The 27567-nt window shown below is 43.7% G+C and overlaps 3 protein-coding genes across 4 annotated transcripts; 2 read left to right on the forward strand and 1 right to left on the reverse strand.

Annotated features, from left to right (window-relative positions):
* Nucleotides 1-561: 561 nt before the first annotated feature.
* Nucleotides 562-15285, reverse strand: tex2l (testis expressed 2, like). Of its 2 annotated transcripts, none has more exons than XM_080485157.1 (12): nt 15181-15285; nt 10913-12312; nt 8088-8288; nt 6574-6862; nt 5055-5362; nt 4765-4914; nt 4567-4603; nt 3902-4049; nt 2986-3126; nt 2475-2684; nt 2122-2242; nt 562-1016 (listed from the first exon to the last, which is right to left on the reverse strand). In XM_080485157.1, exons 2-12 carry the CDS (start codon nt 12269-12271, stop codon nt 873-875), a joined length of 3108 nt encoding a protein of 1035 aa, XP_080341283.1. In that variant the 5' UTR covers nt 12272-12312; nt 15181-15285; the 3' UTR covers nt 562-872. The 2 variants fall into 2 exon arrangements, with proteins under 2 accessions (XP_080341283.1, XP_080341282.1); XM_080485156.1 differs by having other exon boundaries at nt 4567-4666.
* A 3770-nt stretch (nt 15286-19055) lies between these two features.
* On the forward strand, nt 19056-20670 carry neurl2 (neuralized E3 ubiquitin protein ligase 2). Its single transcript, XM_080467108.1, has 2 exons — nt 19056-20052; nt 20296-20670. Exons 1-2 carry the CDS (start codon nt 19293-19295, stop codon nt 20409-20411), a joined length of 876 nt encoding a protein of 291 aa, XP_080323234.1. The 5' UTR covers nt 19056-19292; the 3' UTR covers nt 20412-20670.
* Nucleotides 20671-21961: 1291 nt separating this feature from the next.
* msrb1b (methionine sulfoxide reductase B1b) lies at nt 21962-27267 on the forward strand. The gene is made up of 4 exons (XM_080487731.1): nt 21962-22140; nt 23436-23578; nt 23669-23786; nt 25019-27267. The coding sequence occupies exons 1-4, from the start codon at nt 22086-22088 to the stop codon at nt 25033-25035; spliced, it is 333 nt and encodes a 110-aa protein (XP_080343857.1). The 5' UTR covers nt 21962-22085; the 3' UTR covers nt 25036-27267.
* Nucleotides 27268-27567: the final 300 nt, after the last annotated feature.

The following is a 27567-nucleotide window of genomic DNA, read 5'->3' on the forward strand; positions in this document are numbered from 1 at the left end:
TAAGTTTCTGTGTTACTGTCCTTCTCCAATAACGTAGATCCAGCTCTTTAGAATCAAACAAATGTTTATGCATTATAATAAAGTGCAATGTGTCAGCAGCATTAGAAGCAGCTGTGATGAGCTGTGAAGCGTCTGGAAATAAATCCTGCAGTATGAACAGCATAGGACGTGCTGACGTTCACTCCGAAACGGATCGAAACGGCGACGTTCATTCAAAGTTCCAGCTGCTGATTCCACTGTTGTCGTCCTTTCGCACGAAATGGAACCAACGTTTCGAGCGTCTGTGCCACTTGGCCGCCGTGTTTTCTGCTGCTCTGGTGAAAGACGTCTTTCACACCCACTGGACTCGAAAGGGGAATCGATTCAGCAAATAATTAGAAGAAATTGAGACACTGGGAACCGGTTCTCAACAAGAGCCGGTTTTCGATTCCCAACCCGAGATGGAACTGTATAAAAAAAGCATGAATATATTTATTTTAAATGTATATTTTTTAGTATTATGCACTGCACACTTAAGACTTTGTCTTTGGACACATGGAAAAGAAGCAGTCACATGTTTTTACAACTTTAATTCAATAATGGCCATCATCTCATTATTTAATAAAATAATGACGTGTAAACATGAAGTCATTCGATAAATAGATGTAAATACATGTTTAATCTCATAGGGATCATTCACATGTAAACATATGCAAAAGGTGACACTTGTAGTCGTTTCACAGCTTGTTCTCTACCGGCCAATCAAACACGACGCTGTTCAGACACAAACACTCTGAGCGACTGAAGTCAGTGGAGGCAAATTTGTAAATGAAAGTAGCGGAACAATTCCTGACCCATTTTACAAGGCGGCTGTTCTGGTCGACAGTGAGGCACTAGTCCGATTCCGCGGCGTGGGTTTCTGGCGGGATCCTCTCTATGGACTCTGTGGAGGAGCCCTGAGAGCGGCGGGACTCGTCCACCACCGACTGCATCAGGGGCAGGTAGACATCGTCCATGTTCGGCAGTACGAACACTTTCTGGAGAGGATTGAGAAGTCAAAACGAAAAGCTGAGAAAAAGGAAGTGGCGAACAGCCAATAGTGGGCAAAAAAAAGAGAGGAAAAATGCTGCAAAACGTGTCCAGGTTTGTTGATGTTTATAAATGTTTATATATGCTCATAGTTATTAATGACTGAAAATATAATAGCTTGAAAAAAGCACACTCTTAAGTCTTTTTGACGGATTATTGTGTTGGTGAGAATCTACCTGAGGTTGGGTTTAGTTTTCACTAAACTCAGACGAACTGTCATTTCAAGTAAACCAGCCCCAAAACACAGTCATTTTGTAAAAGAGACTAATTTAGCATCTACTTGTAATTTGTTTTCAAATATGTTAAAGGAATCATATTCTACAGAATCCATTTCCTAAAGGTTCTCCAGCAGTACTAATCGTCCCCATACCTGGACTGATGCCCCAGAAGTGAAGACAGTCTGTCCTCTCTCTCCCTGGCTTGTTTCAGGTTTTAAAAAGTGTGTTGCTCCAACCAGCCAATCAGAAATCAAACCCTATATAGTGTCATCAGGGGTTTAGCCAATCACAATCAAGGTAGGCCCTCCCTTTGACTCCTCCCACAATTAGGCAGCTCTGCTCTGGCACATGGCATGACGAGAGGAAGTACTTCCTCCTCTTCCCAAGCTGGGCATGTGTGGGCGGAGCCAGTCCAGCTCACACAGACACAGCACATTCTGAATGCAGCTCCTATGATCCAATATTCAAATGAGGAAAATCAAGGAGGAGCGAGAAACTTTGAATACTGAAGGTTTCTGGACCGACCAGACCAGGAGGAGGAGATAGAACGATGGAGAACATGACTTCTTTGTGATAAGTGTCATCTTAATATGTGCTCTCTTGTCACTATTTGTTTAAAACTACAATAATTTTCATCACTGAGGTCTCTCTCAATCAATAAAAGGCAGGATTGTCGTAAAATGCTTCATTAAAGCACTAATTTAACTTTAGTTAACGCTGGCTGAAACTGAAGAATAATGAAGAGCCCCACCTGAGAAATTCCCCACCAGCCACAACAGGAAAAAGGACTACACCCTCCACAGCAGAGACAATGATTTTAGGTTTTCTCCTTCACCTGGAACTCATCCTGCAGCTTCTTCTCAATCCACTCGGTCACGTGGCAGAAGGTCACCTCCCTCTCTCCCAGCTTGGGCCGGACGTGCAGGTCGAGCTTTGGCGGCAAGCAGAAGCTGTACCTACACGGACATGAACCAAATCAAACCGAACCGGTTTCTAATTGGACGTATTTAAACCCCCCCTGGGGCTCGGAGCACACTCAGTGCTCCGCTAAAAATACCGCAGGAATAAATACATGCTGTTCTGGCAGGAGGCGTTACAGTGAGTCACAAGACAAGCCAACGATGAGGGGGGGGGGGTTGAATTTGGAGGACTGTTTGCCTGGTGGCGGGACTTCTTCAGTTTTCATACCATATCCTGTCCGTCGGTGGCGGCGGGATGTTGACGACCAGGTTCCCTGACAGCTCCTGAACCTCCACAGTGAGCAGCAGGGGCGTGTTGGACATCTCCTCAAACTTCTTCTTGATGAACTCGTTCTCTGTCGCCTTCTGGAAGTACTTGGATTTGGTGATTTTGTCCACGAATCTCAGAATTTTCCTCCCGGTCTTCGCACCCCCGGCCCTGCGGAGGATTATCGGGGAGGGAAAAGCAGAGGTTTGAAGCATTTTTAATAAGAGCAGAACAATTTGTCAGCGGATTTGTGAATCAGCCGCTGAAGTGGGGAGAAAGTCACGAGAGATGTAAATGGAGGCAACAGACATCTGGAGCGTCGGCCTGGTTTATAAATGAGCGTTCGTTCACAAGACCGAAGGTGTGAATTGTCTCTCTTTTTTCTTTTTCTTTTTTACTTTACTGTTTGTCCACTGAGACATTGTTTCATGTCTTCGTGTGAATTAAAACTATTTCAAATGGAGGTATTTACCCTTCGGGTGCTGGCATCGACCCTTTCTCCCCGACCGGACCCTGAGGTTCAGAGAGAAGCAGCTCCTCTTCATCAGATGACCCGGCGCTGGAGGACTCTTCATCACTGTCTGCTAACACACTGAGGACAGGCCTGCAGCTGCTTCGATGCACAAAAACACAAGGCTGCTTATTCTGGAAGAAATAAAGCATCTTTCCCCCTAATTTGTTCACCTTCTATTCCTCATATAGTAAAAGTAAATGTGCGGGGAGGAAATATAAGACCTGGTACTTAGCTTTAGATGATGAACAAATACAGCAAATGTGAAGCTTTTCCTAGAGTTTAATCCCTGCCACTGTGGGTTAAAGGTCCATGATGACTAATGTCATGAACGGCTGTGTGTGTGTGTGTGTGTGTGTGTGTGTGTGTGTGTGTGTGTGTGTGTGTGTGTGTGTGTGTGTGTGTGTGTGTGTGTGTGTGTGTGTGTGTGTGTGTGTGTGTGTGTGTGTGTGTGTGTGTGTGTGTGTGTGTGCGCGCGGTGTGTGTGTGTTAAAGGCAAGTCGAGTTTATTTCTATAGCACTGTTCAGACACAAGGCTCAGTGCTTTACGCAGAACTTAAATTTATACATTAAAGGGGTCATATTCTATCGCTTTTCTAGACTTTCACATGGTCTCGTTGGTCTGAATATGTTGTATTTAAAAAGTTTATGTCCCCAAATACAGCTCCTCCTTGATTTTCCTCCATTTCAATATTGGATCATAGGAGCTGCATTCAGAATCTGCTGTGTCTGTGTGAGCTGGACTGGCCCCGCCCACACATGGCCATCTTGGGAAGAGGAGGAAGTGTGTGTGTGTGTGTGTGTGTGTGTGTGTGTGTGTGTGTGTGTGTGTGTGTGTGTGTGTGTGTGTGTGTGTGTGTGTGTGTGTGGAACCGACCGTAGGCTGCCGCTGCCGCTGCCGCCGTCGGTCCAGCAGTGCACCGCGTCCTGCCCGCTCTCTTTGCCCAGCCTGGACAGGTTGAACTTGGTCTGCAGGCTCATCTGCAGGTTCCCGGTGTAGACCAACTGCAGCTCCATCCACAGGCCTGTAGGGGGTGCCACAAAAAGGTCAAACACCAGACAACCAAGATGACGACAAAGCTATTAAACGCCACATGCAGACTAATCAGGGCACATGCTGTTCAATAGGAACAACTCACTGGAAATTACATTTATAATAAATTGGGAGATTATAGAGGGAAACGCTGAAACCAGGTTCATTTGTAGGGGGAAGGTTGTGTAACAATGTGAGCAGAGGGACAGGAACAACCATGAGGTCACACACCTACACACACCTACACACACACACCTACACACACACACACACACACACACACACACACACACACACACACACACACACACACACACACACACACACACACACACATATATATGGATATGCCTAAATGTTGAAGGCCAAACCGTAACAGCTGCCCAGCTCAATGAGATTACAAGACCCTGATTTGATGCAAAAGGGTTAGGGTCAGAGCTTCTATTCAGTCGCCGTGTTTTAATACTTGCGGTTGCAGTTTGTTTTGGTCCGGTGCCCTCTGCACTCACCCCTGCTGTTGACCTCGGGCCTGGATGTAGCTGTGATCTGTGGCATGGAGCAGCCCATATCCAGATCAGTCAGTGTCAGTTCGTTCATAAAGTAAGGCAGCTGCAGAGCGTAGAGCACAACAATGTAACTGCAAAGCAAAGTGTGTTCATGGTTCAGCTTCATGTTGGCTCAGTAATTTTAACCGAACTTGCACTCACCCTGATTTTGCTGAGCTTCTTCTGAATTTTGCGGGACACGGCGTCAGCCCAGCACTTCTCCCGCAAGAAATCCCAGAAGATTCGACCAATTAATGCGTTAATCCACGAAGTCTGACTCATCCCAGCGAGCTCCGTTAGATCACAGGTGCACTGAACAAAAAAAAAAAAAAAAGAAGAAGTGAGGGGCAATTAAAGTCCACGCTTATCTCTTTGAGAGCAGAAGTGAAGATTAATGAAATTTCAGTCCAGGCTTGAGATGATTTGACGGCAATTAGCTTTATCTGACTTACGCTTCCCCGGGTGGTGGGGCTCGGCTCCGTGCTGGAGGCTCCAGGACTGGAGAGGGGGGTCGACTCCTCAGCGGCCAGCAGGCGAGCCATGTAGCTGGGATAGTCCAGCACAGAAGGAGCCTTGGTAGCACCGAACGAGGCTGCAGAGACGCAGGGGGCGACGGGTGGCGACGGGGCGTCGTCGTCACTGCTGCCCACTCTGCTGGAGCTTCTGCTGCTCGGGACCTGGACCTGGACCGGGACCTGGACCGGTACTAGGACCGGGACTGGGACCTGGACCTGGCCTGGAGCTCTCTGTCCCGGTTCACCTGGACAAATACGGGAAACAGCAACTAATTTGAAAAATCTACAATCAAAACTTCCTGTGTTATTCAATGTGTGACTAAATATTCTTCTTGCTTTCAAGGATCTTAAAAAAAAAAGTATTTTGCAAACAGTTGGCTTTACAAATTGTAAATCAACTGTTTAATACAATTGTTTCTTCAGATTTCAATCATCCAATCCAACAAACAGTGTTGATGCTCATCCCACAAATGCTTGTTCTTTACAAATGTAAAGGAGAAATTATCAAGCTTTCAGTTTTATTGCCAAGAACCATTGAGACACTACAAAATATGTGCTCCTAAATAAAATGTTCCTCATTGATTAATGCATAATTTAACAATTATCGACCCAAAAATTGGATGATACGATTATATTTGTGTTCAGAAGTTCTGTCCTGCACCAATCCAAAGCCAACAGAGATCTTTGATCCACGCTGGTCAACAACGAACCTCATCGTTCTATTTTTCCCCCGTTTGATCCATTCAGTGTAAAAATAGATTAAGTGATGCATATATATCTTTCTGAGTTGTTATACGCCAGCCGGATTCTCTGCAGGTTGTAAGCATCTGCCAAATGTTCCGATGCGTGACTACCTAAAGCTGCCTTTATCCGAAGCTAAGCATCCAGCCCTGTCCTCTGTATACTGGGATATGAAACCACTAACAGCGGCTCTTCAGAAAGACAAATACTTAGTATGATCTCGAAATGTCAGTTATCTCTCATAAATAGTAGAATAATCAGCTTCACTCATCAGGAGGTTTTTTCAGAGTGTGCCAGATAAAGAGAATTATTAAGTAAGAAATATAAAGGAATTAGAGATCCAGAGGGAATTACATATTTGTTCCTCCGCCTGATTAATTTTCTCACAAACAAGGCTGGTGTCTCTGATAGTGCTTGTATATTTCTGAAGCGTTTGCACTGTTGCTTCCCTGAACAACAGTGAGACTGTGTTCCTTTGAAAGGGATTGGCTTTGTAATGCAAAGAACTGGAGCATGTAATCCATAATCCACACACACACACACACACACACACACACACACACACACACACACACACACACACACACACACACACACACACACACACACACACACACACACACACACACACACACACACACACACACACACATACATACATAGCATTTGTATAGATGCCTTCCAATCTCTAATGCATTAATAACGTTTCTCATACGCAATCTGGACATGCATCTGCCAGGCTGCTGTCTGTCTCTCTCCGTTTCCCTCGGGGTGTGTGTGGAGGCCGAAGTCAAGTGATGAAACCACTCTTCTTTTTCTCGTCCTGTGCGGCCAAAGAGGTGAAGAACGTAGGGAGGGTCTGTCGTCTGCTTGGAGGAACTTTCCTTCTGACTGGCTTCCTCCGGGCCTCCCTCTTCTTCCTGGGGTTCTGCCAGTTGGATGCAGATGGGGTACTTTGGGTTCCACAGCCTCTTCCGTGCTAACACAGGCGGCAGCAGGAAGACCTTCGGAGAACAGCGTTTAGTCACATCGAAATTCATGTTGTATGTCATCAATTTATAAACAACAGAATATTTCCTGCAACTGGTTCGACTAGTGACATTTGAAATCACACTAACACTTCAAGTCAGTTGAAAAGATTTTCGCTTAAAGATGTATGAGAAGCGAGCCCCGGCAGAACGCTTTACACAACAACGATTTCGAGTGAAAACACAAAACGTTCATTGTGTTTTGGGTGTTTGTCTACACAACATGAAAATACCACTTTTTGAAAATGATGTGAACGCCGGAAACGCCGCTACTGTTCATGCGACCCACGAACTAGCTGTGCTGCACGTCCATGAATAAATGGACAACAACAACAACGGTGTATCCTGTGTAGTTTCATCACAAAACAAACAACAGCACCCACTAGTGGCCCAACATGGAAACTAAAGCACTTTCAGGGTTTCGGCCATTTCCATTTAAAGTAGTCATGTTCTCCAGCTTTTCATCTCCTCCTCCTGGTCTGGTTGGTCCAGAGACCTTGTATTCAAATTTTCTCGCTCCTCCTTGATTTTCCTCCATTTGAATATTGGATCATAGGAGCTGCATTCAGAATCTGCTGTGTCTGTGTGAGCTGGACTGGCTCCGCCCACACATGCCCATCTTGGGAAGAGGAGGAAGTTCTTCCTCTCGTGGTGCCATGTGCCAGAGCAGAGCTGCCTAAATGTGGGAGGAGTCAAAGGGAGGAGCCTACCTTGATTGGGATTGGCTAAACCCCCGATGACACTATATAGGGTTTGATTTCTGATTGGCTGGTTGGAGTAACACACTTTTTAAAACCTGAAACAAGCCAGGGAGAGAGAGGGCAGACTGTCTTCACTTCTAGGTAAATTAGTACTGCTGGAGAACCTTTACAAAGTGATGTTTGCAGAATGTGACCCCTTTACATTAACTTCGTTTTTTAAAACATTTTTGTGGAAACGGCAAACTTTTTCAAAACACAAAAATAATGCGTTTTCACTTTAATGTTGTCTCGTGAACAGGGCCTAAATGTTTGTTTGCAGAATGTTCTGAATCCTTTTAGTGCTACAATCATACAAACATTACGGTTTATTGTCACATGTCAAAGACTCAGTAGATCATCTTGAGATACGTTCTGACAAAAACAGAGGCTTCTTCTAACTTTTCATAATAATGTGATAGTCCAATAACATTTTCACTCATACAGCCATATTGTTCACATACTTTACTCTTTGCGAGCAAAAAGCAGCGCGACTTGACAAACGTGGCCTCGTGGACTCTCTCGCCGAATGTGGCCCGGCGGCTGATGTTGGTGCGCGGAGTGTCCAGGCGGAGAGAGGAGCCCTCCAGGGTGGCGTACACAGAGTGAGTCAAAGCCGGGTGGCAGGTTTCTGGGTCGTAGTCGTGGATCTCATTCATCCAACCCTGCGAATACAGAAGGTTTGATCTGAGTCAGCAGCTGCATCTCTGAGGCTTCAAGCAAAGAGTGAACGCCGAACCTGAAACTGGTTCGGCCTAAGAACGTTGTGTGAAATCGACTGAAAACCAGAATGAACAGTTTTTAATCACAATCGTACAATTAGTTTCCCATATGAACTGTGTCTGTCCACACGAAACCACTAAAAACACTGCAGTCAATGAAAACAAGTAATAAAAACAGAAAAGACGACTGTATTTCTTGATTCTATAGCAGCCACACGAAACCATGTGAAGTTCTGTGCAACAACTTGGTATCATGATCATAAAAGTATGGCTCAGTGACTTCTCCGAACCTCGACTGTTGCCTGGTAGAACGACAACGACCGGCAATGCCACGCTGTATGAAACAAACACATCGGTCTCCTCACACAATCACAGCTCTGACTTTCCCACCAAAACCGACTCGATAACCAGACTAAGGAATTATCTCAATAATGGTCAGAAAAGTACATCTTTAGCACTCTCAGCCCAGACAACCTGCCTCTCTGGTGGACAAATTACAGCTTATTGCCCCTGTTTTCCCTCAGTAATTGGCTCTGGACCTGACAGTGTGGCTGCCCTCTCTGGTTCCCCTTTGTCAAGCTCAGCCAGCGAGAGAGCGGTAATTACTGGTACAGCTCCAACAGCGCTCCTCATTGGAAGTTTTAATTGCACTCTGGACACCTCACATCTTGCAGACATTCAGAGTAGCTAAAGAGACCTATAGACCTGATTTTAAATGAGCATGGTGGAAACAATGAGTTAAATTTGAGATATATTTATATCTAAAGAGCCATATGTGAGTAGTATATTATACACATCAGGGAAACTAGTAGCAGGTTGGATCTTCTGAACTGATTGCATTTAACAAAGTGCTGAAAATGTTTTGACCAAGGAATCACATGACGACGGTAGCCGGAGCCACTGAAAATCCACCTTCTTGAGAACAGCTGCCAAGGTGGAACTTTTAGAAAACTGTGGACAACTGTTTGAAAATACTCGGGACTCTGCTTCCTTATAGACGTTGGAAACGCTGCTACTGCACATGTGCACCACTGTAAATAGTTCTCCTGCACACGCTCAGTAGACCGACAATAATAACAACAAAGTTTCCTCCAGAGTGTCGTGACTCCCAGTCCATATTCTCCTGGGACGTGGTAGTTTTATTTTGACAGTCACAGTAATAACAATCCAACTTGGTCGTCTGTCGACCAAAATGTTAATTTTTGTAACATATTGTTCTTTTGGCACAAATGGGTGTGGTTTTATTCCAAAAACAACCAACAGCACCCACTAGTGGCCCTACAGGAAAACTATATTGTTTTCAGCGTTTTAGTGTGGAGGACATTGTTTTCAAAACATTATTGTGTGAACACGAATCTTTCCCGAAACAAAAACACCAAAACGACATGTTTTTACTTGAAATGTTGTCGCCTGAACGGCTCCCAAATCAACATGCCTACATTGAGTTGAAGTTGACTAATGAACTGTTTTCTTCTTAGTGTTGAAGTAGATGTTGAGTGATGTGGCCTTCAAATAGTGATTTAAAAAAAACTAAAGTTCTCTTTACAGTCATGATTTTGCAAATATACAATCGTAGGCCTATTCTTTTATGGTGATGGACTTTGTCGCTGTTCATCCTGGCAGTAGGTACGTGTGTCTCCTGCCATCACATCATCCCTTGTTTATGTCTGTTTTCCTTCAGGAACTTTAATTCAGCATGACATATGCAAAGCCTGTGACTTCAAACATGTGAACGGCCTTCTGTCTCCCAGAGGGCTGAAAATGAAAACACATGTGGACTGATAAGAAGACTGTAACCTTTTTCAAATTAACACATGTAGCGAGAACGAATGTGGCATTTCAGATATGTTTCCCCACATTATCTCTGTTTGAGGTTTGACTGCTGCCCTTTTGTTAATATTTCTCTGCTTCTTCTTCTGCTACCAGCTGTTTCACCATGATACAGGTGGTGTAAGTGACTTCATTGACATTTTCTTTTGCCAATTTTTGAGGATATCATATTGATTGTTTAACCTGCTTTAATTTCCAGACTAATTTATGGACTTTTACTGGTTAACTAGCTTCGTGGATATTTTGAGGGCGATACCCACTTTTGTCACTAGGGGGTCAGTAATGGCTCTTTTACTTTAGGAAACTGGCTGTTATCCTGGCAAACAAGGAAGAAAACCAGCCAGACAGGCAGTATTGTAAAAGAGTGACCCAATACTGAGACAATTTTCTGTATTCCTTCTGTGTTATTTTGTTTGAGTAAATGTACTCACATCTGGAGGAACATGGTCATCATTGTGTGCAGGTAACATCTGCTTTCCACATCCGTCATAAACTCAGTGATTTCTCTGAATCATCACAATCGATCGGAACAAAAATCACAAAATAAGCAGTTTTTAAAGAATATAATTGGGGACTAGATTGAGGGACTATTTTCCTGTTGGCTCATTGCAGCACCTAAAAAGTCAATTTTGCAGATGTTTTAATGAAGAATCTGTGATAATGTGTAAATATCAGAGTGAAAGTGAGTCAGCTGAACATAAGGTGATATTTCAGTTCATAATGACTCATCCCTTTACCTTCAGGACATCAGGCTGAGTGTTGTCGCTGCCACCCGTCAGAATCCCCCCCCCCAGGAGCGTAGGTGCAGGTAGGTGAGCCGGATCGGAGCAGCTGGACCTGGAGGAACCCATCCTGATGAGCAACAGCCCAAGCAAAAACCCCAGCGCTAGTCCTAGAGCCAGGCCTGAGAAGTATGAACTGAGAGGTAGGATGAAGTAGCCATAAGAAAGTACCGCCACGCAGAACAAACTCATTTGTGGCAGAGGGTGAGGGGGCTGAGGCAGTGGGGGGGCCCTCACCAGGGGCTCCGGCCGGGCTTGAGAACCCACTGACATTCTTGTCTGTCTGCGTGTTTCGACCGCTAACACTTTTATCACGTCACCATCCGTACAGATCTCCAAATCCTCGTCCTTGCGATGTTGCCGGTGATGGTGCACAGGGCAGGGGGTCCTCCCAGGAGGTCTTACCGGCGGCCAATCAAACACAGGCAAGGCGTCCACATCAGTTTTCCGAGTGTTTCTCACCGGAGAGTCTGAAAGAGCCGTGTCTGTGCTGCTGTCTCGTCCCAGACCTCTGGAGCTGCTCTGGTGCGTCTTGCACTGGTGTTTCGGGCTGCCGCCACTCTCCTCTCTCATGATCTTACTGAACATGCTGCTCAGGGGTTCGTGCACGGCCTCCGAGAGCTTCCTCTTAGTGTCCTCCAGCTCCATTTTGAAGAAACCCCCCTTGGGACCCTCTCCACTTGGCGAGAGGGAGCTTGGAGATGGGGGAGCCGTGCGGGAGTCCCCATTGCTGCACATCTTCTGCTGGGTGAGTTGCTTCCATAGGTGGAGGTTGAGGCGGGAGTCTGATTTAGACTGCGACACCTCGGGCTCGGAGCGGGAGAGCTCCGTGGAGATGGACTTCACAAGGCTCAGGAAAGGCTTGGGTCTGAGGGAGGTGCCCTCCTTTGGTTCCAGCTCTGTGGAGAGAGACTTGACCAGGCTTGCCAGAGGGCGGCGGGTCGGTGAAGACGGGCCAGGAGAAAGGAAGCTGGGGCCTGCAGTGGAGCAGTTCCCCAGGGAACTCGGGGACGAGGGCGAAAGCGGGACGTGGAAACTTTGGGACTGCAGTCCTCCGTCCTCGTCCTCGGAGAGCTGCCTCTGCTTAGGCAGTGAAATGGAGGGGTTGTCCTCATCGTTGTCGAGGGAGAAGATGAGCTCGTTGTCATCGAGACTGTCCCACTCTCCCTCTGTCCCTGTCAGCTGGATCACAATCCCACGGGGAAGATGGCGTTTTGTCCCGCCGACTGGCGAGAGACTGCGAGGCTCCTGGGGAGACGGACCTCTTGCTTTGTCCTCATTCTTTTGCAATGCATGTGTTCCACTCTCTGCCATTTCCTGACTTTACATCTCCAAGCCGAGGCACCTGTGTGTCACTAAAAGAGAGAAAAACATAAAGCACGCGGTCAGCAACATTCTCAAGCCTCGAAGGCGGAACTAACAAAATCTGTCAGGTGATGAGCTGCGGAGAGAAAGAGAGGAAGGAAATCTTCTCCATTCTTGAGCCTCATGTTCACTCCAACTGCTTACTGGAGCCAAATGTGCATTAATGTGAGAAAGTTATGTAGAAATCTGCATTAATCTGAAGACTAGTGAGCCTGAATCACAACCAAGCCAGCGCCTCTCACACTGAGTGAGCTTTGGAGGCATGCAAAAATAGACAAGAGTTTCTCGCCCAGATGTTTCACGAACCAGGGTGGCTTGGGCTCAGATCTGACGTCTTTCAGGCTTATTAGGTATCTTAAAAAAAAGAAAGAAAAGAATTCTGTTATGAAATCAAAAGGCATTGTTCGTGACAGGAATGTATTTTTCACAGGAAACTCGTGCATCACTGCGCTCATTTGTCAATGTAGTGTCGAGCAACTCTCATCCCAGAGGAAACGAGTCTGCCAGCCTCATCCCCCAAACAGCAGACTGTCAGCTGCAAGAACCAGACCCACAAGGCTCTCTGAAGTCTCCTTGAGCTGCTTAAAGCAGAACTTATGTAACCTGGAGATGAATACTGAGGGGAGTTCAAAGATGCTCTCTGTCATACCCTCCCCCCCCCCCCCCCCCCCCCCCCCCACACCCCACACCCCATCAGCTTGTGTGTTCCCACATTAATCGACTGCCACCTACTGACTTGTCAAAATGACACCAATGAGAATCCAGCAGAGCTGAAGTGTCATCAGCAGTTCTGGGCACCGGCCCGAAGCACACAAGCCTTTTATTTGCCGTCTCTCTGGGTCAAGCGCCCTGCTCTTCATGCAGGTCGAACCCCGACCTCTCACTGGTCACATTTACGTAACTGCATTACAACGCTGTGTGGCACAAATGCAACCAATTCCACAGCAGCTGGTGGATTCTGACTAATCTGCTCTTGACAAAAATGGAGTGTGGGGAGATAAAACTAACAGACACACAGGCAGCCAGGCGGCACCAGAGCCTCCTCACAGCTCTTTCACAGGGGTGGGAGGAAGGAGCAGAAGCTGCAAGGTGCCAAATGCGCTCAAATATGCATTAGATGAGATAAGCTACCAGCAGCGTTCAGTCCAAGCTGATTGTACCGTGTTCCTGTGACAGGGTTGCTTTATTGTCATTTCTGTTGGAAGACTGCGCTGTAAGAACTCCAGATGCTCCTGGATTTTATTCTTGCGCTAATCCATATGTTCTCCTAAATCTATCACTGCAGCCACAAGTCGGCTTTGTGCATGAGGTCGTGTAAAGACATATGAGGGAAATTATTTCTGATAGTAGAGTTGATAAGTCGAGTTCACAGTGACACAATGCTGAGATTGAGGTAGTTTAATGTTTGCTATGGATTCCACTCATTTCTGTTTAACATGTTTATGCGAAGACATTGGTAAATAGCACACAATCTCCACATATCTCCATCTATCCATCCTTCTGTCCATCCGTTTATTCATCCATCCATCGATGCACACCCCCATCCTTTTAAACTGTATGAATTCATCTATAGTACCATCTATAGTACCATCTATAGTACCATCTATAGTACCAACCATTTAATTCTAATGAAGAGGTGTTGCATGAGAAAAACATGTGAGCTGTGGCTTCCTGTTAACTGTGTGTGTGTGTGTGTGTGTGTGTGTGTGTGTGTGTGTGTGTGTGTGTGTGTGTGTGTGTGTGTGTGTGTGTGTGTGTGTGTGTGTGTGATCAGACACGAACAGTAACAATCTGAGATTAACATTAATTCTGGGGTTTTACTGTCAAATCTGACAAATCGCACAGTCGGATTAGTGGCTCAGCCAACATTTGGAGGAGTGTGTTTCTCCACAGCCCAGTGTTGATTGTAGTTATTAGTCACATCAGAATTTTAATTTAGCTTAAAAGTCAAACGCAGCTGAAAGACAAACAGACGAGGCCTGAAAGTGGAAAAAACCCACGCGTGCATCATGAATACAAAACCTTACTATAGCCATGCGGCGGGAGTACTGAACACTACACCACCACATGTGACAATGTTTGTAACTTCAAAATCTAATTCATCGCTTTCTGTCACAAAATAAACATCTTCAAACCTCAAATAGCCAATCATTGTGAATTACAACCAAAATCTTTGAGTTGCAATAAAGTCCAAAGGTGATTTTGATGTAAAGCAGAGGTCTGCAAGTTTTATGACCAAAATAAAGACGTTTTCAAGATTTTCCACCAAATAAAATTTGTCTCGAGCTGCAAAACATGATCATTATTTTAAAAAAATATATATAGATATATGTACAAAAAATTTGGTTGCAACAATGAAGTGTCATAGGTGCAATTCAGATTAATTTTAATACATTTTTAGCTGTTGTGGCCATTTTTATAGCTTTTTTTATTGGATTTTCTTGCTTTAGCCATTTTATACATGTTGAGTATTTTTGGTAGTTTTTTACTTTTAGGAATTTTTATCTTTGATTTATTTTTCATTTTTCTTCTTTCTTCCCTTTCTTTTTTTTTTTATCATCAGTCTTTTTTTCTCTTTTTCTTTTCTGACAGCTATCTTACCTTATTCAGTAAACGAGGCATCTGTCCTGGAAGGAAACAAAACAATACAACACAGGCAGTGGATAGAAACATGGGACAATAATTCAAGTCAGTATTTTATCTCCTCTTCCCTGTCGGTCTGTCACATCCAACACACTGAATCCACACAAACTGCATTGTGCCTCAAGTGATGTTTTTTTTTTTTTTTTGAGGAAAAAAAACTAAGTAAACTCTCACAGCAACAACAAAGGATGGGAGAAAGCAGGAATTCAACTTACCGAGAATCTTGTATTTGTGGTTGTGAAATCTGCAAAACGCAGCTTCTTCTGCGAGCGCTCGCTCCGTGAGATCTCTCTTTCTCTCTCTCTCTCTCTTGCGCTCTCTCGCTCTCTCGCTCTCTCTCTCTCTCTCTCTCTCCTCATCCAGATGTGTGACGCGGCCATGATAATCCAGATTAAGGTTCTTGCAGGACCAACATACGTGCAAACGAAGTCAGCCACACTGATCTGCAGTCAGAGTGTAAACACCGTCTTACTGCACAGAACTGGGAGGGAATTCAAGCTCAGCCTCTCTCAGGGTATTATAGGTTATTCTCTATTCTCTTTTTAAACTCCATCTTAATGGGATCCATTTATTAAGCAGAGAAAGGGCTGTGTGCTTGGAGGTGTCCCTGCGATGGAGGAAGAATGGAGGAAGGGAATGTGAGTGTAGATTTGCTGCTGTCCTCCTTTCTGGCCTAAATAAACCACACCAAGCCCCAGAAAGGACGAGGAACTGGCTGAGCAGAGGGACGAGAGACAACAACCCCCATCCATCACCGACTGCCTGGCCTGAAAGAGACGCTCAGGACCTCCAATGAGTACATACAGCCTGCACATTTCAATCTTTTCTCCTTTAGTAGCCTTGATTAAGCTTCTTATTGTATTTACATCACATTTGGTGTCGAGTTATCGATAAAGTTAAATCGTCTCTTTCCACTTTGACCCAAGAAAAACGATGATAATAATCCATTTAAGACCAAAGTTTCCTCTGGTGGCAACTTGTAGCAGAATACTCTTTCTTACAACTCCAGTTATTTAAAAGTGGTTTATTGATGGTCACAATCAGTCTCATGTGTAATGGTCATCAAGTGTTTCACAGTCTGCGATAAAATTCTGCTTCTTCCACCTCCATCAACTAACTAACCAATAGAAACGCAGTATGAAGAGACAGACTGGAGCTAAACCCAAATAGATGCTTTCAGGCTGCAATGGTGAAAAGTGTTGAAAAAAATAATAGACGTGAAATATAAACAAAACCCTTTCTGGGATTTCTCTGAAGACACATAATCGCCACGAGGGCGAAGCTCCATTCATGTTTCACTTGATTGTTTGTCATGGATGGACGGCGAACGCTTAGGACGTTTTATTGTTGCTCAATCACGTCGACTCACGGTGATATTTCTCTCCATTTCTTATATTTACGCACAAACGCAGCTATGAGTCTCCACTAACGATGATTCCTGAAAACTCTGGCCGCAGTGGAGATTTAGAAAAACTCACAATTGTCACAATTCAGTTTTTTTTTTTCCAGGACTCTGATTGGCTATCATGGCTTCATCCTTCTCGTTACACTGCCCCCTACAGGTTTGACTGTTCATAGCAGCTCTGAGCCAAGTGTATATGCAGATTATTATTTCTAGAAACGTAGATGGGGAAATATCTGTTTTTGTAAAAACCGTGTAAACGTGGCCTGAGGTGAACGCTTTTGTTATTTGTTATCCGAGCAAAATAAACGACTTTTAGAGAACATGGGTTTTGAGCGTCTGATCCCAGCAGTTCTGTGTCTGAGGTCTTAACACTGAGGGTCACCTCCGGGTCGTGGTGGAAGGAGGAGATCATCATCATGGAACAGCCTGCAAATCTGCTGCCACTGTGTCATGGCACCGCGTCAACACTCTGCAAAATCTCTGAGGAAAGATTTTGCCAAGACCCTCGTTTTTAATTCACTCTTCACTGATGGATGCTGTGATGATTAGTCGTTCGGCACGGCAGGAGGCGTCAGCTCAGTGTCGGTCACCCAAAACCATCCATGGTACATGGATGTTGAATACAGATGAAACTAAAAATCAAACTATGGGATTGAAAGACCTGCTGCTAACGAGAAGGATTCCTCCAATAGTTAAAGATCCTAAACTGGCTCAGAATCACAGCAAACCTCCTCACAGTCTTACATAGAAGTACAGACGTAGAAAATCCTTTGAAATAACTAAAAGTCCTGATTTAATTTATTTTCAGAAGTCTGTAAAAACATAAATACAGGTTCTGAAATATACACAAGTGATAATAACATGTTCATTTTAATGAAATTGGACCTTTATTTGCTGTGGTAGAATGTTTGTATTTGATAAATAGTTGATCAAATTCACACTTATATGTTAAATCCTAAAAATGTTAGTGCAATTTCCACTCATATGATTGTCATACGATATAATGTGTTATAAAAATACTCTCTCTGTCTATATACATATATAGATATATATCTATATATCTATATATGCATTTTTATCCTTAATAGGACTTTTTAGGCGCACTGGGGCATTAAATATGTCAAAATATAAAAAGAAACAACCTGAACTAATTATGTTATTATTGGAAGTGAAACAGAACTGTTTTCACAATTGAAACCAATTCTAGAAATCCTGCACAACATTTTCTGAATATGCAGCACATTAATTAACTTAGATGGTTTAGGCCTCGTTTACACGACGACGTCTCAAGTGGAAACACATTGTGTTTGCATGGCAACGTTTTGAAATTCATGTCCGTTTACACGGAAACGGCAGAAACACTGAAAATGTTGTCTTTTTCATGTTGGGCCACTAGAGGGTGCTGTTGCTTGGTTTTGTAATGAAGCCACATGTGCAGAGAACAATAGCTTATAAACATTGACAATGGCGAGTACACAGTCAACTCTAAAACTACCAAGTCCCAGGAGAAAATAAACTGGGAGTCGAGACACGGAGGTAAACGTTGTTACTGTTCTGAACTTCAACGTAAGTCCAGATTTCTTTATGAATGTCCTCAAAGTCAGTGAAATCAACTTTCTCCATTATTTCAAAGCTAAAAACACAAAGTCCAGCTATGGTAAATTAGTGTAAGTCCTGCTAATTGACCTTTTTTGAGGCAACAGTTTAACTTTACATTGAATTACTCAACAACACCTGCATTTTGCGTAAACAGTTACTTCCTTCAGTAAATCACTCACTGCTGCGCTTTTTATGTAACTATTGAAAAGTATTATCTGCATTGGGAAAAGCCTGTAATATATCCACAGCTGATTGGACTTTATAAAACTACCTTTAGACCAGAGACGTCAAGCATTAAGCAAATAGTTAACATTTCAATTAACAGATTTTTCAACAAATCCCTTAAGAGCAGCAACAACAACAACAACAACACTGAGACCCGAGCTGAGATTTCAGTGACATTGAGAATGTGGTCACGTAACTAAAATCTTCCTTCTATAAGAATAATTCCTCTTCCTATTGTAATGGTTGATGCTGTTATCACCTTCAATCTCCAGACTTCTCCATCTTGCTGTTTTGCTTTAATATCCTCTTTTCATCACAATGACATTCCCGCTGTTTTTTCACAGACTATATTTAGCGTGCAGCTATGAAGGGCTTCCAGTTTAACACGTCTCCACAGCATATGGTATTATGATAATGACACAGCCATTACTGCAGTACACGGGTTTGTGAAATTAACTGAGCGCTTTGGCCTGGAGGGCTTCCTTCAATAACCCCCACCCCCACAACCCCACCCCCATGTCTGTGTGAATGACTGCAAGCATGTGTGCACCGGCCCCTCCAAGCCCCTGACACACACACACACACACACACACACACACACACACACACACACACACACACGCTCGAAATACAAACCCTGACTTTGCTCTGACCTTAAAACCTAAAACTTAGTGATTTAGCTCACGAGGGAGTTTGATCGCCGTCCTAAAGGGGGAATCATGAGTCACCATGGGTTTGGTGCACGACCTGGTGGGCGCTCTCACCAATACACACACACACACACACACACACACACACACACACACAACTTGCCATATGTTGACACGTGCAGCGGTTCAAAAATAGATCGGGACCAGAAGCGGTGCTGAGGCTCAGAGGCTCCGCCGCTTGTTTTTGCAAGTTGTTGTGTCTCAACGTGAGCACATGCAAGCCGTCAGCAGTCCGTACACACACACACATGCACAACCACACACTGCACACTGTCTGTTCCGTTGGAAAGGGTTTCTACAGCCACCCAAACTGGAGACGTCTTGAAGGTTGTCATTTCCGTTCCGTCAACTAGAAGGACTGCTGGAATCGCTGCAACTAAAGCTGGAAATGGAGCCCGTCAATGACCAGTTCCTGGAATTTCACCCAATCCACGGCGTCAACATCAGACTGGACCACTCGGGGACCCAGGCCACCCGCGTGGAGAGCTTCGCTAATGGGGTTTGCTTCAGCAAAGACCCCCTGAAGCCCGGAGAGATATTCCTCATAGAGATCGAAGACAAAGAGCTGGGCTGGTGTGGACACCTCCGGGTCGGCCTGACATCCCGAGACCCCCGGAGCCTAGAGGCGGTGCCTGAATACTCCATCCCGGACCTGACCGACTCGGGGGACAGCTGGGTATTTGCCATCACTCGAAACCACAATAAGATCATTGAGAGCGAGGAGGCTCCAGGAGCCGAGGACGGAGCGGCTGGAGGACGGAGACTTGGGGGAGGAGAGGCAGAAGATGGAGGAGGTGAGGGAGGAACCAACATGAAGCCGAAGACTTTCTTCACCGACACTCACCTGTACATAGAGAATTTTCGGATCCCCAGAGACAAGCTGGTGGGTCGCAGCCGGCCTGGGCGCTTCAGTCACATTCTGGACGACTTGTACAAAACCAACGCTCTGCCTCCCATGGCCAGGCGGAGCAGGATCGGAGTTCTGTTTGTGCCCAAAGGCCCCGAACTGGGCGACATGCACATCGTCATCAACGGGGAGGACATGGGCGCCTCGGCCAAGGGGATCCCCACCATCCAGCCTCTGTACGCTGTGGTGGACGTCTTCGCCGCGACCAAGTGCGTCCGAATCGTCCAGGTGGAGTATGGATGTGAGTTTTGGAGCTTTGCATCATTCTTGTGGGGCTTCAGATTCACTTTATCTCTTTCAGATTCCCAATCATTTTCTATCTCTTTACAATCGTCCCGTGTCTCACTGGAATGTTTTCTACAGTTCGGGTGAAGCTTTGCGATCAAGGGTTTCATTGAAGAGTTAATAGAAGAGTTAATCTCCTTCTATTCCTGCTGTCTTTCTCATCCTCGGCGTCTTTGTCGTCCCTCCTCTGTCTGTTCAGTTGCGTCCCTGCAGACGTTGTGCAGGAAGGCCATTCAGAAGCACATAGTCCACAGGATGGCCATTGATTGGCTGGCGCTGCCCGAGGCTCTCAAGCACTACTGCAAGTATGAATGAAAAATTGCCAGCCTGTAATGGACTCGAACACCTTTTCTGGTTTCACTCTCTGAGAAATGTTCTCGCACGGCAGGAGTCACATTGTGATTCGCTGGTGAAAGAAATCAGGTCGGCGCTGATGCCATCGTCTCAAAATGTCACGGAAAACTGAAATAAACCAACAGCACTTGTGACAATCTGCCTGTTTATTAGGTTTCCATTCATGCTGGTTTCTCTGTTTGTTAGTCGGATGAATAAATACCTTAGCAGCTGGCATTGCATTGGACGCCTCACTGAAGGTTTTTACACACAGAATATGATCTGCTGATCTCATCACACTGATACCTTTTTATAAAGATGGTACATAACGGACATTGAGTTCAGAAATAGAACAGCTATTATTATATTGTGAAGCAGCCATAAGTTCTAGTAAATTCTGTGAAGCATGTTTTTGATCCGCTCCTGTTTCTGCTCTGCACCAGTTTATTTCACATTTTGTCTCATAATAGAAAACAAATTGTAACAGCAAAGATGGGAAAATGCTGCACAAGAACATATTCACACTTTGGAATTCATGCTGCCATCAAGGAGACAGTAAATCAGTTGTTTTGTTGTTGTAGTATCATGAACTGTATTTTCTTGTTCGATTCATCATTTCTCATTGAAAAGTAAGAAGCCTGGATGATGCCCAGTGACTTCTGCACAGAGTGTAAAAAAAAAAGTATGAAAACAGTCAATAATAAGAATGTAAAACAATAGCAACTCTTTTATGACTTGATGTAGATTTTTTTTTTTAAAGTTATTAACACAAAATAAAAGTACTTGAAAACTAGATATCTCCTTAGATCAGATGCTACTCCTACTTATTGAAAGAAAAATCTATAATTTACACAAAACTAATTCGATTTACAACTTATAAATACAAAAAAATCTTTTCAGAACAAATAACTTTTTGATAATATTCTAAGAATACGCCAACACATCCGAGGCTGCACAAACCTGACCACTTTCAAATCTCTCATCAAGTTCTTCCTGTTCAAATCAGCTTTTGACAAAAAAAAACCTGGAACCCCTGGAAGACCTGGCTTCACTGGACTCTGTAAAAAGTTGTTTAGTGACTGTTTTGAATAATAGTCTTAATTTCAACTGATGGGCTTTTTTTTTTTTTTTATCAATGTTTCTTTGACAGTTTACTTATATGTTTTATGTGCCTGTTTTGTCTTAAACTTCAATTTTCTGCTACCTATCTTGGCCAGGACACTCTTGAAAAAGTGGTGATTTAAATTTTTACTCTCAACAAGGTTTGACTGGTAAAATAAAAAAAAATGTATAAACTATACTAATTAATCTTTTTATATTTCATTCTTCTTCTTCTTCTTCTTCTTCTTCTTCTTCTTCTTCTTCTTCTTCTTCTTCTTCTTCTTCTTCTTATTATTATTATTATTATTATTATTATTATTATTATTATTATTATTATTATTATTATTATAAGTGTTCCTTCAGTAAGTGTTGGCGGGTGTCTCGATGAAAACGCTCTGCTGGTCGGACACTGACATCTAGCGGCGGCGGGTGGAACAGCGGGAGGCGGAGCTCCGTTAAACCTGCAGGAGAATCAGACCGACCGACCATCTGAGACACAAACAGCCTGATCAACCTTTATTTTCTCCTTCAGCGGATCTGAAATCACACCTCGACATGTCTTTCTGCCAGTTTTTTGGCGGCGAGATCTACAAGGATCATTTTAAACCAGGTGAGCGAGCTGGATGTTCTTCACAGCACAGAGGTGATATAACTGGATTATAGAGGACGGAAATAACATTTCGTTCTTACAGTTTGAACCAGATTGTGAAAACGCGATTATTATAAGAGAATAGCGTGTTATATATATTGTGAAAATCACCAAATAGTAAAACGCTAACCTTTCATAATGATGGCGTGCAGGAGAGGTCACGTGATGTGACATTACATATGTCAGCTGTAAAAGTAACTGCAGAAATAATAGTTTCATCTTATAGTGAAAATAAATCGTTGAACTGTGTAGTGGTGGTTTGCATGAGTTTATATTCCTCGGTTTAGTGATTAAATGAAATCGTTAATGATGACCGTGGCTTTAATTGAACATGTTTTAGACTATTGGAATTGATATGATCCAGATCTTTATGTTGATATAAAACTTGTTTCACGTGTAAATGCAGATTTCATTAGGTTCAGTCTAAAAACAGACATCAACAACAGAAAAGTCAGTGACTTCTACACTGGAGAGTTGTATCTCTAAATCTGAGGTTTATTTTTGTTTGCAGACCTCTAGGGTTATGAAGAACAACCAAAATGAAAAATTAAATGGCCATGTTAGTCAGGTGAGTCAAACATGTGGCCTACAGCTCCGTCAATCCCTGCTGAAGTCCAGTGGGTGTGACCCTGCAAAAAGCGTTAAAATAACTCCAATTGGTCTATTCCTGGTTTATTATTATTCCTCCTTTTTAAGTGAGAGGAGCAGAAATAACACAAAAGAGCCTTGAAGGCTCAGCGATGGAGCAGAACTCGAAATCCACCTTAAAATAGCCTCAGTGGCAATGAAGCAGCATCTGAAACTCTTGGTGCAAAGGAGCTGAAGGCCGCAGAAACGGTGTCGTTTGCCTTCAGATTTTTCACCCAAATAAAGCTCAAATAAAATTTTTCCTTTTTGCTTTTTACTTTCACTTTTTATATAAAATATCTTCTTTCGTTTTTTGGTATTTTTTCTTCTTTTTTTCTCTTCTAAAGGAATAAAAATTTTAAAAAAGAGGTGGGAAAAAAGAGAAAAGAACTTCTTTACACTGAAGTAAAGGAATACAATTGGTGTGGTCATGTTTAACTGATAGTCACGTGATCATTTCGCTGGTTAATTCCGGATCAGACTGAACCAGACTGGATCCACACGCTGGTTCAAGAGTGTCCTGATTGGTTGCACCGTTCCAATACTAAAACGTAGTTCATCTTTCAGACAGTCGCCATCACAGAAGAGTCGGCTGAACTTGTTGTACCAAACTTTTCTGTCCCTCTCAGGAATGTACGTTTGCTCCAAGTGTAACCACCCGCTCTTCTCCAGTCGCTCCAAGTTCGCACACTCGTCTCCGTGGCCGGCGTTCACCGACACCATCAGGGAGGACAGCGTGACCAAGATGATGGAGACGCTCACTGCCTTCAAGGTCGGAGCCGCACGCACTGTTAATCCCTCGGGGAGCAGTAACCCCGTGACCAGTGTGAGTCAGGGACTCTAAAGTCTTGTGCGCTCGCAGGTCCTGTGTGGAAAGTGTGGGAACGGGCTGGGCCACGAGTTCGTGACCGACGGCCCCGAGGAGGGAACGTCTCGCTTCTGAATCTTCAGCCACTCGCTCAAGTTTGTCCCCAATAAAGGTCGGATGATCACGTCTTTGAAGGATTCAGTGGAAACCCCTCAGCCGTTTCACTTAGAAAAACCTTTAGATTAAACAAACAACAACGATATAATCCGATGTGGGAAACCAAAGACGACAGTTGAAAGGAAAACTAAAAATCCAGAACCAGACTTAGAGTAAGAAAAACTGAAATAAATGAACAGCAGACAGTGAAAGACTCGACATGGAAAGTTAGTGACCTGCTTATGGATGAATGAAGAGGTGAGACGCATCAATATCGTCTCTGACATCGTAAACCGAAAGCAGCTTAACTCGGAAAATGTCCAGCGTTAACAACAGACGGTGCACATAGTCGTGTGTCAGCAGTTTTATTGAATAAATGTTCGCTGAAATTAGAAATGTCCACAGTAAGACGGACCGATTTTTGAATTAGGAGGCTGAAGAAAAACACATTTTGTTGCGTAAACAAGTTAAAAAAAAAACTTTAAAAAGGCCATTTCAAGAGATTTATTCACACCGGAGCCAGATTGAAATGTTTGTACTCGATAGTCAGATTTGTTAGTTTAAAACTACAATATTTAATATTTTATTACTATAATTTATTTACAATTTTTCCATTTATTTGGACGGGACACATTAATGAACAGACCATCTCTTCATGAGGTTACTGTAAATATGCCGGATTTAGCACAAGGCTAATTTCCATCCCACATAAAACCACACAAACATATAAAAACATATAAAGACAATACGGTGAAAATATTCTTCCTGAGAACCTACCATAAAGTGCAAATATTAAAATGCTTACTCAGCAGTCTGACATAAAGTGAGGAGCCATTTAAAAAAAATAAAAAAATTAAGTGTATAATTGTCCTAATAATCCTAATATCTTGTACTGTTTTTTAAACCCAACAAAGGTGGAGAGAAAGTATTCCAGTTTCTGCAAACTTTAACAGATAAGTCATTTGGGGCAAAAGAGGACTTTCTACATTTTATTTCACAATAATTCCAAACTTAAAAAAAAAAAATAAGAGCTGATAAATAAAGAGTCTTGCTCTGATTCCACACTAACCGGCAGGATATCCAGTTTTTTATCTGTCCAGTAGGAAAATGTCAGATTGAATAGTAACGTTACAGAACGTTTTACTTTCTGCACCTTTAATCAAGTAAGCAGTTTGTTTGTTTTTTAAGATTCCTCAAGCGTTTTCATAACTGTGTCATTCCGTGTTTTCATTCTTTCCTGCGTTCCAGGCAAGGACAAGCAGTAGAGAGCGGGCGAGGAGTCTTCAGTCCAGTGTCTAGCCGCCCGGCGGCCAGGCGGGTCAGAGGGTGACGTGGGCGGGGCTAAAGCCCCGGGGGGGTCGTCCTGCCCGCTGAAGAGCCTGACCGGCCTGCGACCCGCCGACCAGACCTCACCTCTGCAAAACCGTCCTTTTAAAACCTCTCCTGTACCTCCTCCATGACGGTTGTAGATCATCGTCCATACCGGGGAGCGGGAGATTCTCGCCTCGGTAGCAGCGTTTGGACACTTGCAACCTTTTGCTGCTATTTGTTTCCCCCACATTGTTTGTTTACAACATGAAATCGCTGCTCATGTGTGACGTACGCAAACTCTACTCTCCAGAAAGTACTGTATGATTTAACTGAGATCTATGCACTTCCAGTTGAGGTCGGCAGATTGCTGCTTTCTACTTTTAATCATAGCAAAGACACTCCATTAAACAGCTTATTTTAACACTCACCTGCTAAACTTCATGTCTCGTTGTTTGATAATAAGCATTTTAACGTTAATTTGTGAAATAGCGAACTTCAGGTTAATAGTTAACATTTTAATTTATCTTACACTGTTGATGTCCTGTTGCTCAAATTAATGGGAAATATATTTCCTTTTCACGGCTCTACTTTTTTATTTGGCGTATTACAATAAAAAATAATGGTTCATATGTGAAGGGGAGATTTGTTATTAATACTTTTTAAAGAAAATACAGACGAAGTGGCTCTTTTATCAAACAGTTAGCAGGCTATGGTTGCTTCAGTGATAAAAGTGAAAGCCTCACAAACTCATATTTTATGAACAATAACACATAAACAGATGTTTCACATATGACCCCCAGGAAACCAACCGCTAGGTTTTTTTGGGGTTTTTTTTGTATGTTTTACTTTGACCTCCCTGACCAATCTGATTTCATGTGAGAATAGCTGACAGCACCAGAATCAACCACTAGATGGCGACACCATCGTGCAGGATTCACATCAGTGTTCTTTTTGTTTTTTTAAGAGTTTTGATTAAGTTGTGTTGCTATCAGGTGGCCCCGGCTGCAGGTGGCCCCGGCTGCAGGCTGGTGGCCCCGGCTGCAGGCTGGTGGCCCCGGCTGCAGGTGGCCCTGGCTGCAGGCAGGTGGCCCCGGCTGCAGGCTGGTGGCCCCGGGCTCTGGAAGTTGACAGAGATCCTGAGGTTGAGAGGAGCAGCCCTGCAGCCTGGTAGAGAGGCTGAAGGCTATCATTACAAGAAGCACACACACACACACACACACACACACACACACACACACACACACACACACGCTGCACATGGTTTTAGTCCTCTCACCACACGAACATTCAGTTTGAACTATATTTTCCCTCAAAACATCATTTCTTGTAGTGAAAAGTCTCCCAGGGTCGTCAGAACACTGGGAGATACTGTGGACGTCCTCAGTGATCTGGATTTCCTCTTCCTCCAGTTATACTTCCTCTTCCTCCAGTTATACTTCCTCTTCCTCCAGTTATACTTCCTCCAGTTATACTTCCTCCAGTTATACTTCTTCTTCCTCAAGTTATACTTCCTCTTCCTCCAGTTAGACTTCCTCTTCCTCCCGTTAGATTTCTGGCGGTACCAGAGTGACTCCAATTCCTTCCACTGAGGTTGTCACTGAGTGCTTTTCCTCTTGCGTTGTTCTGGCAGAACGACACTCGGAGGCTCGTTCTTTAAACGTCACCTTGTTTATCTGCTGGATGTTTTTTCACCCGAGCTGCAGTTCTTAGCACCGGTGGTCCTGCCAGTTTAGCGGAGGCTGCGCTGCGCTCGGCCCGTCGCGCTGCACAGATTAGAACCAAGTAAACACACGGAGACGAGAATGTGATTTCCGTCCGAGATAACAGGAAGTCTGTAGCTGTTTGGATTTTCTCCATAACTTCATGACATCTGATGCTTTCCAGTTGTAAAATATTACAAGTCATGGGATCCTAACATGTCAGTTAAATTATTATTTTTGCTGCAATTTCTCACTACAGTTTCACACAAACCACCTCAGAGACTCCTGGTTTGTTTCAGCTCGACGCTGAGGGTTCGAACAAAAACTGAACTTTCGTTTCAGTTTGGTGAAAATAAAACTGAGTCGTGTCGTAGTCTGGAAGCTAAAAGGACAGGATTACATGCAAACTTCCACCTTGCGTGTTCTATAAATAGAAAAAGTGTGTTCAATACCAAGTTTACTTGGAATAAAAGTTCATTCAGTTTTCTTTTAACCTTCAGTGTCTTTATTTTCCTGCATTAAGGTGACAGTGTGAGGATAAGAGGACTCGTCAATTACTGATCTGCTGATTCGTAAAAGCAGATACCAGGGTTGAGACGTCGTAATAATTGACTGCGACAAGCTTGTACCCTACTGATTGATTAGTTGAGTAATTCAATGAGCAGGATTCTTTCAATTTTTTAATTTAAGGTTAAGTAAACAACAAAAACAACAATGAACTTGTGTTCCTGTTTCCTCAGCAGCTTCACTCTGCTTCACTTAAGAGGTTGAATAAACGTCCTGTAT

The sequence above is a fragment of the Lipophrys pholis genome, assembly GCF_963383615.2.
Source record: "Lipophrys pholis genome assembly, chromosome: 1".
NCBI classification, from domain to species: domain Eukaryota; kingdom Metazoa; phylum Chordata; class Actinopteri; order Blenniiformes; family Blenniidae; genus Lipophrys; species Lipophrys pholis.